Genomic DNA, 12979 nt, shown 5'->3' on the forward strand with positions numbered 1-12979 from the left:
ATATAAAAAGTCATAGTGAACAAAAAAAACAAAAAATCAATGCATCTACTGTTAACGTTTTCATATTTGTTTCAACACAACATAGATATTATATAGTATCTTTATTTATACAAATATTAGCTGCATATGTGCATACATGTTTTTGCTGTGACTTTACAAAGAAACAGTGTCATCAGGCCTAGTCTTAAGACCAAATTCAAAAATATTCTTTTTATACCAAATTTTTATCAAATGATGATTAAAAAAAAGATGAAAATTACATTATATAAGAAAAAGAGGAGAGGAAGAGAAAAAAAGCAAACATAGATATTATTATTATACTTGCCAAACTTTCATGTAAAACACTCGTCGAGTTGAAACCACTACCAATAATTTATCTGTACCTAAATCTTAACGTAGATTCCATGAACAAAACTTCTTTCTTAGAACTGCATGCCTATGGAACTCTCTTCCGTTTCCTTGCTTTTCAGTTGGCTACAATATGGTTGTCTTAAAGTCCAACTTGATCAAGTTTTTGATAAGCCTTTACCTTAAGTCATCCAATTTACCAAATTTCCACTATTAACGATCACTATTGCCCCATTGACTACTGTACACTTGTCAACCCTAATCCTCAAGTGACCTCTGGGCCTTGATAAGTGGTGACTCCTTTGTAAAAAAAAAAAAAAATTAGCATAACGAAGGCAATAACTCCATGTTTTTGTTCTCGTCATTTTTAAAAAAAATATGCCATTTTTTAAAAAAGCATCTTGCAAGAAAATTCATATTTAAAATTATTTTCAAATGGTCTCTTGTACACAACAAAAAGCATGTACTCTGTATTAGTTGAGAAGGAGGATGTAAATCCAGTGACATTTATTGGAACAATTTTCGATGCATAGTCTGTAAGCACATCTGAACTTATTCTTTTTAATCCCCCTCCCCCTTCTTTCCATTCATTGTTCTTATTCACCTAATCTACTGACTTCCTTTCTTATTCATGTGCAAACTTGTAATAAAAAGACTAAAATGAAATCAAGTGGCAATACAGATTGTTAATGATGTACAATTATGCCGTAGTTGTAGCAAACAAAAATATTTGCTTTGTTTAGTAAATATCGTATTAGCATTATTAGATATGATGGATCAGACAAAAAGTACTTACAATATTATCATAACAATAACATATGAATTAAAGACTTCTAATTGGTCTCCCGGTAAAGAAGGGATTGGACATAGTAATTCACTTCTGTTCATTTGTTCAATAATCACGACTTGGATTTTTTTTTATTTATTTATTTTTATTTTTTTATAAATCTTGCACAAACATTAGTTATAATAAAAGTAAATTTTTAATTTTGCCAGAACGGATTTTCCAGGATAACTCTGGGTGTCTCCCTAGGGGCCTATCCCAAAATTATTTGTCTGTTCGCACTTTTCTCAGTAACCATTCCTTGAATTTAAAAAAATTTTTCCCTAAGTCATGGTGAAAGTAAATTTTTTAACTCATGGAGAGGAACCCCGCATACTTGGCGTGTTTGATCTCTGGTGACCCGAAGTATATTAATATTATATCTTTTTCAGCCAGTCTTTCGTTTTTCTGACGACCAGAGAATGTTTGTTGGCCATAAAATAATAGATTGATGATACTGTTTTACTCACTATATTTATTTTATACATTAATCTTGTTAGAATTAGCAACACATTTGGCCTTCTCTTGGGAGTTTTGTATGTTTTGTCTATGAAAGATGCTAATTATTTACTCTTTGTGTGTGAAACAAATGAAGACTTGTTCAGAACTTCGGAGAACTTTCCTCCTCTAATCAATGTTTAATGTTTTCTTTCAGATTGAAGATGGTGAAATATTTGCCACAATCAACCAGAAAGATGGAATGGTGGAGTTCCATGACAATCCAGAGAAATATAACAGTGCACATATGTTACTGCAACTCAACACTGAAGTAAGATACTTTTTTTTTTCTTCATGGTAAAATCAATGATTGGATTCTCATGATTTGATTTTATCGACAGATTTTTTTTTCACACCATCCTTCAGATGCTTTATTTGAAAGCAAGAAAACTAACTTGCCCCGTCATATTTTACCTTTTTATTTATTTTTACTTATTTTTTTTCTTAGGGGATCACTGCTTATCAATTCCTGAGGATCACTCTCTAATAAGTGTTAGGTAGATGGTAGATGGTGAGACATGATCAGTAATGGTGGAACTTGGGTAGGGATAGATTATTTAAGAGGACGACTAATCTTTGCTTCTCTTATGAACATTAAAATTTTACCACGGCATGGTACATAATTGCCTCAGGCTTTTTGAAACTGTGTTCATCTCAACAAAATATTTCCCAGTACTTTTTTATTGTTTTTACTTGGAAAAGGCAAAATTTTTTTTCCTTTTCCATCTTCTGAACTCTGTCATCAACCATTCTGACTCTTTCTACCACAATCTTGTTTTTCGTGTGTAAGGATCATATGTTGTTGAAGGATCCAATTTGAGAGCCCTGCAGGAGTGTGAAATCATTACCCTTACTTCCAGCTCCATTCTGACTTGGAGAAGTGGTAGTACCCGTCAGGGTTGCATCTCTGGATGAAATCATATCTGTTGTTTGCAGACAAATTGATTTACAAAATATTTGCCAACAAAACAAACTCCTCAATAATTTTTGAAAATATCAGCAGCTTGCCCTGGCATTGCCGCTAGGTCATGAAATACGCTTAAATATATTTTAATTTAATTTATGCAGGTTTGGTATTTATTATTATAATCAATTCTCTATTGATTATTATATTGTACCCAATATATGGCAGTGATTTACCTGAGTTTTGGAATATGTACATAAATATTTTTCTGTATTTTTGCTTTTTAGATAAGTGTAATCTAATAACTAAAAGGCACTATATCTGTTTATCTCCATATTTTCAAACTATCTCTTCTGAAATTGAAAATCGCAGAGTGGTGCTAGGGATTTCAAATGCTTGGATTTTTTATGAACTGTTCTTTCATGGATCTTTAGCCAGTTAAAATAGTTTTTACAAGGTCAAAAAGGGGTCAAATTGAAAAAATCGTAATACATTTTGTTCATCTTAGTTTATTTTAAATTTTTAATCAGTTCATATGCATGTCACGTTGATACAGTGGTAACATCACCAGCTTTGAATGCTACAATTTTGCTTTCAGTTTTGATTTTAGCTGATTGCACCAAAATACTTTTTGTTTTATTTTTGAAATCATGACTATAATAATATATCCGAAATATGGACAAATTACAATATCATATTTAAGCATATTTTACCACAGGGTAAAGCTATCCCTCCCCCCACTAGTTCTTAATAAACGCTGTTTTATTTTTTATTTTTTTTTTTTTTTTTAGTCCATCCAAGTTGTTTCAAATGTAACTGCAAACCAGTTGATAGCTTGGAATGCATGTTGTCAACAACATTGGATTACAATTATTTGTTTTTGTCATATTTGAGTTAATTTAAAAAAATTTTTTTTACATGTTTTTATTTTATCAGATGCAAAAATGTATTGCATTAGATGAAAAGTTACAAGAAATGGATAAAGATATAACAGTCAATTCGCAATATGTTCAAAAGGTCAGTATTTTTTTTTTTAATACACAAGTAAAAATATTCTCTCTGGTTACAGATTTTCGCTAGGTTGGGAAGATTATATAATTGTGAAAAAAAAACTACATTCAATACGTAGTTAAAGCAAAATAATTTATTTTGGACTATTAAAATAATTTCCAACTCCATTGATAATATTTAGCCATTAATTAAATTTTTTTTATCATTTATGTTTGAATTCATGTTCTGAAACATGGCGTAAATCCAATCTATGATTTCATGCTAAAGCTATGATCATTTTAACTTAATGTTTTAATCTCTATTTCAGAGAGTCCAAATAGCTTGGTTCATAGACTCTTAGACTGAAGATGTTAATGTTTTGATTCTGGTGCCACCAGATCAGGCTGTCGAGTGGCTTCCTGAGACGAAATGCACCTACATTAAACTTCTGTTTTTGTTTTTTATTCTCTTTTGGAAAACTTAATTATGTTCTGCAAAAACAGACCCTTTCCTCTTCCCCTCCTGTTTTTTTTTTTTTTTTTTTTTTTTTTTTTTTTTTATCCCTTCCCTACTCCCCAACCCCGTTGGTGGGGCATTAGAATACACACTGTCCCCTTGCAGAGAGCTGTTGGCCGTGGGTGGCGACCCGTAATGACTCTGAAAAGGATCCTGGTGGCTGAGCAACTGATATCTAGGGAAATTAAAGATATCACTTGCAACACTCCACTTTGGTCTCATACAAGGCTAGACGGGCGGTCGGAGGGGCCCGATTTGATCAATCGGATAGTTACGTCAAGCCCTTACACATCTACTTTTCTATCAATTTCCTCTAAACCGTAACAAATACAGTTCTACCCTGTACCACTATAAACTATATACATATTTCCCCCTCTTTTCCATGTGTTAGAAGGTGGTGGCTAGGGTCAAATGTTCCAAATGATTAAAGTCCTGACATGGCTGTATAGTGCTGGAAGTTGCCACAAATGACTTGGATTGTGTAACTAAAGGATTATGGGTGCTCACGGCTCCCATTTGGAACATGTATACTGTTTATGTAGCCCTGGCATGGGTTTCCCCCTTAACATCCCCCAATATTGGACTCCGAGGTGGGTGGGGAGCATAAACAAAGAATTTAATATATATATATATATATATATATATTATATATAAAAACTCCAAGCGCCAACACGTCGACTCTGATAGTTCAGATAATGAATTACATCAAACATCCTCAAAATTTATTGTATTGGAATCCACCGAAGAAACCAAAATAACTGACTTATCACCGTTTATTATACATAAAATTATATCGGCATATGTTACCCCCAAAAATGTAAAAAAACTTTAAAAAAATAAAACTCTACTAGTGGAAGTGGAAAGAGAAAAACATGCCACTTTTCTCCTAGGAATGAAAACTTTCCACAACATAAAATATCAAAAAAGGTAAAAAGTAAAATAGAAAGACTTCAATGTGCACTACTGAAGAGATAACAAAAAACTTAAAAACCAAGGAGTAATAAACGTTAAAAGAATTACAATAAAAAAAGAGAATCAGACTATACACACGAACACTGTCAATGACTGCAATCTTGATTGCAAATGTGCAAATTGTGGAGAAAACCATCTTGCTTATGCTAGAGCATGCAGAATCTGGAAGAAAGAAAAGGAAGTAGTGTCAATAAAACATACTAAAAACATTTCCTTCCTCGAAGCCAGGAAAATAGTAGATGGATACATGAAGGAAAAGATGTACTCAAGTTGTATATCATCCAACATCACTAACCAAGACTCCAAATACGAAATACTAATAAACAAATTGTTACAATTGGGACCAAATGACTGGCCCAAATTTATAAATGAAATCAAACAAAACCTATCAAAAATGAATCATCCCATTAAATCATCAACTAATGTTACCAATAAAACAAATTCTCAACCAAAATCAGAACATTCAAGAAAACAAAATTGATCACAAGTAAGACCACAAAAATCACTAGTATGTTGTGCAGAGGCTGAAAAAGACGAAACTAAGGAAAACAAAATCAGTTAAAAGAAACACCACACAGGTCACCAATACGTCTTCCCCGTGGTAAAAAAAAACACACTTGAAAAACAAACAAAAAATACCTTTACCAAAAAACAAAATATTATAAAGAAATTACCACAAACAGAAGCCACTACTACTACTATAGATTTATGGATTTTCTTGGCCTTCGGGACAAGATCAAAGTGTAGTATCTGTTCTTCAGATGCTGCACTTCTATTTCTTGTTCTCTTTCGGTGGAGGAGAAATCCTTCACGACTGAGACAATTTTTATTTTTGTACCTTTTCTCCACGTTAAAAAACGACCCTGGTGTCTAACTCTGTCCCGTGGGGAGGCATAGTAAATAGGTACTACTATAAATAGATTTATGGAATTAGAAGACATGGAAACTGAAGTTACTTCTTAAACCAAAAAAAAATCATCATGAATTACAAGATAATCCAATGGAATTGCCGTGGATTGAAGGCAAATTACAGTGAAATTTTATTGTTGCAAACCAAATTTAATCCTTTGATTATTTATTTCCAAGAAACCACCCTTAAGAATGAGGACAATTTGAATATAAAACACTATCAACAATATAACTACATTCATAATACAGGACTTAATAATACTGTAACCCTTTTCCCCCTCCCAATCATATTCTGCAAGGCAGAGAACAAAAATGACAAAATCCACTATAAAACAACCAAATCAAAAGCTATGAACTAACGATTGAAAATACAAGGAGCTTGAAGAATAAAAATCTCATAAAATAACTGAATGCAACATGAATACTATTCCCAAAATAACTGGATTCGGTATTAAATAACCCACAAAGCGTTGATATGCTGTTAAACAACAACAAAAATGTTTTGATTGACACCCACTTTTAAAAGTAGTTAAGATGCCTGATATTTTGAAATGGGACAAATTCTGCAATGTATTTATGTTTAAAAATAATTTGGATGGACGCAATCTATAAGATGCCTTCCATCCATAACAAGGTTTTGTTTATTGTTCTACTTGAAATACCATTTTATCGGTGTAATGCTTAAAGTTTTTCAATTACATTTTTATCACTAAATGCATATCTTGAATGAACACAACTTAAAAAATTTTTTTTTTTTTTTTTTTTTTTTTTTTTTTTTTAACTGATTGATTGATTGATTGATTGATTGATCCAAATGATATCTTCACTCATTCTTAAATCATTCTGGTAGTCACTTTCTCTTATCTCCCTTATATTCCTGGGTGGATCATGGACTGAGTGACCAGTCCAACCAAATTTTTCATAAAGCTATTAATGTTGTATATACTATTATCGAATTTTCGGCTGCCACCAAATGCGCTGGCATTGTTTCACTAACAGCTATGTTGTGTTGATGACGCATAGTAGCAGTGACGGTTTATAGAGTTTGTCTGCTACTTTCTCTCTTATTTCTTTGTTGTATCTTTGGTGAGTATAGAGTTGATCTGTTCTCTTTTGGTTGTATTCATAGGGCGATTCCAATATTTTCCTGATTCCAAAACAATTACTAATTTCGTATTAAAAATCATGATTCTGATACAATTACTGATTCCGATTCTTTATAAATCTCTAAATATATAAAATAGCTATTTTTTCCCCCGATTGCCGTAAAAACACGTTAAATGTGCACATTTTCGCAAATGTAAAAACACATTTGTGTGGTGAGGGTGATCTATAGATTTTAGTTTAAAATCAATAAATATTTATTTTATTATTACTAGCAATGGAAGATTTTGTTTTAAACAAAGTCAAATAAAAAAAAATAATTCACAGAACTGTTTTTGGAATTGGAAAATATGCCGAAATTATTCCAATTTTTGTGGTTTACTCATGCGTTCTTAAAGCTGTGATAAGTGGAAAGCATGTTAAGAATTGTCCTTCATTTTTCCGACTCGCAGGTTGGAAATATCAAAATTCTAAATGTTTAATAATTGTTTAAAGTGCATATCTTTTTCATTATAAATGCTTCAGCTGATAAACCATGATAATCTTTAGAGCCGGCTATTCAGAGTTCTGTTGTCATTTATGTATAAATATGGTTGGGAAAGGTATGAACCCAAAATTTTTATTTTTTTAAACCAATGTTTCATGCAATCTTTAATTTTCTTTTAGTGTGCTGGTTTACACGAAGAAGAAATTCCTGGTTCTTCCAACATCAAAGGACAAGGCTACTAGTAATGTGAATCCCATCTGCCATGGCGGGATGGAAAAAGACTTGATTTTTTTTTTTTTTACCCTCTTTTTCTGCGTTGGACATTGTTTACTTGAACTGTTAATAAAACAACAAATTCTCTTCAGGAAAAATTTAAAAAATTTTGTTTTTGCTTTTTTTTTTACTTTTTTTAACAATATTTTTCTCTATTTTTATTTACTTTTTCTCTTTTCGTTAATTTTTTTTTTCTTTTGTCTTTTTTCTTTCTGTTTTTTCTTTGTCGCCGTCGCCTTTTCTGTCTTTGTTGTCATCCTCTTTTTTTTTCTCATCAAATGCTATTATTTATCAACTGATTAATCCACAAAAATGTTTTGTCTAATTAAATTTTTTTTATACTGGTGGCGTTTAAAAGATTTATCTTTATTTTAAGCAGAAAATCACCTTTAAATCCCAAGAGTTTGGAATTATCTCCCTTTGAATTATAGATTATATTCAAGATATAATAGCATATTAACCCTCCCTTCCCTTTACTTTTTGAACTCTTTAATATATTTAAATCCATAAGAAAATGTTTAGTCCAAGTTTAAAATTTTCTCTACAAATGGAGTTAAACAAGGCCATGATTTTTAAATAATCATGGCCTTGTTTAACTCCATTTGTAGAGAAAATTTTAAACTTGGACTAAACATTTTCTTATGGATTTAAATATATTAAGAGAAATATATTAAGAGAAAAGAAAATATCCCTTAGTAAAAAGTAACATTTTACAAATAGCTACTAATTATTTCCTATTGGATATTATTAGGTTGAATAGAAAGTTCTTGTAGAATTTTTAATTTCGATTTCAAATGATGTATTTTCAAATAAGTTTTCATTATAATACCTTTACTTTATATATCATTTTAGAGAGAATTTTTCACTCGATCTAATCATTTAAATTACAATTTTTTTAAAAACAATTTTCTTTTCACAACATTGAGTACAAGATGAAAACCCCCCCCGCAAATTTGCATAATTTTCTTATTTCAATTCAGTCTATGCCAAAAAGCTGCTGAAACAGCTTGCAATATTAATGAAGCATTTGGGTTAGGAACCACTACTGAAAGCAAAGCACAATGGTGATTTCAGAAATTTTGTGGTGGCGACACGTCTTGAAGATAATGAGCATAGTAGTCATCCATCAGATGTTAACAATCAGTTAAGAGCCTTAGTCGAAGCCAATCCACACACAACTGTTAGAGAACTTGCTTCTGAATTAGACGTAACGTATACGATTTCCAACCACTTGAGAAAGATCGGAAAGACAAAGAGCTTGATAAATGAGTACCTTGTGAATTGAACGACGACCAAAAGAAATGACGTTAGGAAATGTCATCTTCCCTTTTTACACAAGAACGACCCATTTCTTGACTGGATTGTGACTTGCAATGAAAAGTAGGTTCTTTACAATAAACGGAGACGCTAAGTAATGCCTCCTATTTTATTCCACCCAAATAAATCAGTGGATTGCAAATTGCATTGTTATGATGACTCAATTTATGCATTCATGAACTAAAAATTTAATCTCTCTGTTGCAGATGTTGATGGTGTGAGACTCTAAGAAAGCAACTCCTGTCATCAACGTGTCTGAAGCAGAGATGTTATTTAATTCCTCCATGCAGCACAAAAGGTCGCTTGTTTTAATGATACCACTACTGTCTTCGTAGCTTTTCAACATTTTAGTTTCTGGATTAAAAAAATACTTTTGTAATGACTCTTGTACTTCCATCCAAGTGAAACACATACTTTTTCAAGTCCTTGGACGAAACCATTTCAAATAGTGAGACAACCATCTCAGACCTACCCCACTGCCTGAAATGAATTGTGAAAGAAATCCTCCAGTATATATATAAAAAAAAACCCAATAGATTTTATTTTTTTTTCTTTAGGTCATCAGAAATGATAATGATAATTTATATATTAACAAAAAAAGAGATAATGCATATATGACCTGAAAGTTTCATCTCTGTTGCAGATATTGATTGTGAGACTCTTAAGAAACAACAACTGTCATCGACACGTGCCAGAAGCAAAAATGTATCCTTTAATTCCTCCTTGCGGAAAAAATTGAACCAATCAATATTCATTGGCACCTGTTGAATGTTTACGAAGCTGATGCAGTTGATGTTAGCTCAGTTAGGAGATGGGTTTGTACATTTCAAAGATGTGAATGACAGTGTGCACTCTGGACTTTTATCACTGAGGCATTGTTTATCATCAGCAAAAGTGTATTGAGAATGGTAATGATTATGTAGAAAAATAAATTCTGGAGCACTAAAGGTCGCTTGTTTTAATGGTACCATTCCTGTTTTCGTAGCTCTCCAACATTTTAGTTTCTGAATTAAATACTTTTGGAACAATCCTTATATTCCCATCCAAGTGAAGCGCATGCATTTTCAAGTCCTTATATGAAATCGTTTAAAGTGGTGAGAGGATTATCAACTAGCAAGTCAGACACCCACCTCAGACCTACTCCACTGTCTGAAATAGGAAATAAATTCTCCAATCTATTTAAAAAAAACAAAAAAAAACAAGATGTTATTTCTTGGTGTTTATACACTTTTGTTACTGTGATATTTTTAAAAATATTATTTTCAAGTTTTATTGATACTTTTTTTTTTTTTTTAAATTGTTAGGTGAAAGTACACAATTACAAAACACCTTCCCCTCCCATGTTAAGAATGACTTTCTAAATAATGGAATGTTATTTCAGCACAATAGCAAAAGTGCATAAGTACGTTTTTTTTTTTATTTTTTTATTTTTATTTTTTTTTATTAAGGTCATCAGAAGTGATAATGATAGTTTGCATATTAAACGTAATTATACTATTTCCGGTTCACCTTTCTCTCTTTCCTTTCATCTCTTATGATTGGCGAGGAATCTTGATTGTTTCAAGAAATAAATCAATGTATGGTGCTTGTTCACTTTAGCTTTTAAACGAACACATTTCAGGTGTAAAAATTATTACATGTACGTAATGGCAAAATTAGTATAAAATTACAAAAAATGATCCAGTAGATGTGCTAGAGGTAGTAAAAAAAAACAAATCCATAATTAGGTTCCGTTTAAAAATGGCATGCTCTTAATGTAAGACGATTTAAGTCAAAGGAGTTATAAGTCTGTCATACTGAATTAGTCACACAGCTTTTCAACATTAAAGCATGATAAAACTTGATAATTTGATAAATTCTATTTTTACTTGTAATTATTTTTGGAATTTTATACTAATTTTGCCATAAAATGTAAATATATAATGTTTTCACCTGAAATGTGTTGGTTTAAAAGATCATTAATGCAAACAACTACACTGTTTATTACAATGCTCCTGATTTTTTCGAGGGCATTGGAACCAATACTGATAATTTAAATATTAAGAAGTAAATTACTCACGTAATTCTATGATTATATATGAATAATAAATGTTGAGTTTGAACATTAACGAAGCATAATTTTTCTTTCATCACTTTTGAAAGAGGATGTACACTAGTTAATATTTAAATAGCAAGTCAAACAAGCAACTCTATTACTTCATTAACAATTAAATTACTGATGTAATTATATAAATTCATGTTTAGTAATATATATAGATAAATAACACCGGCAAAGCATGTTTTATTTTGTTATTTTTGACGTATCATATACGATATTTATTACATGAAACCTGAACAAAATCCAACTTTTTTTATAGATTTTAATGAAGGTTTTTATTTTATTTCTTACATTTTTCTGCCTGTGTTTGTTCGCCATTGGCACTGCTAGTTTGGTATTTTTAGACCGTCGGGTTAGGGAGAGCTGTAGAAACATGCAACGTTGTATACCATTAGTAAACCGAATGTCAAATGTTAATAAATTGTAGGGAAGCTATATTTCATAAATATTTGAACTTGGTTGATAGTGCAAGAACTATTTGATTGGAGTCTTTTTTTTTTTTTTTTTTTTTTTTTTTTTTTTTTTGACCCTTCCTAAGAGGGGGAGACCAGTGATAAATGCACCAGCCCATATGTGGCAACAATATTCCATGATATAGGTGCATTTCTAAATAAGTACCAAATAACAGTCAAGGATACGTCTTTGACACTCAGTTTGACCGAGTTTGTAATGTTTGCTTCTGTAGGATTAAGTATAGTGCTATGGAGTCTATCTTCCTAGGATTTATCTTTTCTCTTTGAGAAGGGATTAGGTAATTGTTGATCACCTGAAATGTTGCTATCGGAATGCCAACCATTCCCTGTTTTTTACTTTTTCACACCAAACAAGACACTTGGAACATATTCAGGGTTTTGTCTGACAAATGTTTGTTCACATTACATTTAAACTTTTGTAGGTTAGTACACTCAGGTAAACATGAAACAAGGAGGGAATTCCAATGTCTAGAAGTTTGAGCAAAGAAACTATTAGAATAGGTTTTCCTGCTTCTAGGAATCTCAACAGTCGAGAGGTGAAATTTTGCTGCTTGTTGGGTTAATCGGGAGTATGTACGTCAAGGGAGACATAAGTGCTATGAGTTCATCAGAGCACATTCCATTAAAGTACTTATAAAACGGGCACAGAGATGCAAAACTCTAGTGATGGGACAGATGTTGGAGCTTGGCCGATAGTGCCCTAATAAACTTCAGACTTTTTTTTTTTTTTTGAACCCTGTTTAAGACTAAAAGACTAGGAGTAGATGCTCCGGCCCAAATGTGGCAACAATACTCTATCTATCTATCTGGATCTTGTAATGTGTGGTGACCCAACTTCCAGTTGCGCATGCGTACATAAACAAATAATCAACGTGACAATAAAACGTATTGTTTTACTGTGTGCGTTTTCAGCATCCCAATTGTTTTTTTGTTGTTTTTGTTTTTTGCGGTTAAATTATCCAAATAAACAATTAATACTTTCTGCATTTAAAAAATTTTTTTTTTTTTTTTTTAACATTGTTCATTTCCGTATTACGTTTAAGTTATTTAACGCAATTTTCTTACAAATAAATCTACTTTAACCCATTGACAACCATAAAGAGCATTTTACAACGGTGATTTACCCACCGCCTTCCTATTTTTTTTATTAAAAAAAAAATTTTTTTTATACACCTTTCTTAAAAAGCTTTAATATACATTTTCTTCTACACTACAAACATAAAAAAATAACCCGAAAATGTTTTTTTTTTTTTTTATTTGCATTACA

The 12979-nt window shown here is 31.5% G+C and overlaps 1 protein-coding gene across 2 annotated transcripts in view; it reads left to right on the plus strand.

The window, feature by feature from the left end:
• LOC145293092 (COP9 signalosome complex subunit 3-like) overlaps positions 1-8168 on the plus strand; it is a 66754-nt gene extending 58586 nt beyond the window's left edge. The window contains exons 13-15 of one of the 2 annotated variants that reach the window (XM_080139467.1): positions 1827-1940; positions 3510-3590; positions 7731-7928. In XM_080139467.1, coding sequence (XP_079995593.1) covers positions 1827-1940; positions 3510-3590; positions 7731-7793 — 258 coding nt within the window. In that variant the 3' untranslated portion in view covers positions 7794-7928. Of the gene's footprint in view, positions 1-1826; positions 1941-3509; positions 3591-7730 lie in introns of both variants that reach the window. The other variant, XM_080139468.1, reaches the window with a different exon arrangement.
• Positions 8169-12979: the final 4811 nt, after the last annotated feature.

Source organism: Euprymna scolopes, chromosome 14 (assembly GCF_053919585.1).
Source record: "Euprymna scolopes isolate OS-2025 chromosome 14, ASM5391958v1, whole genome shotgun sequence".
In the NCBI taxonomy this organism is placed as follows: Eukaryota; Metazoa; Mollusca; class Cephalopoda; order Sepiida; family Sepiolidae; genus Euprymna; species Euprymna scolopes.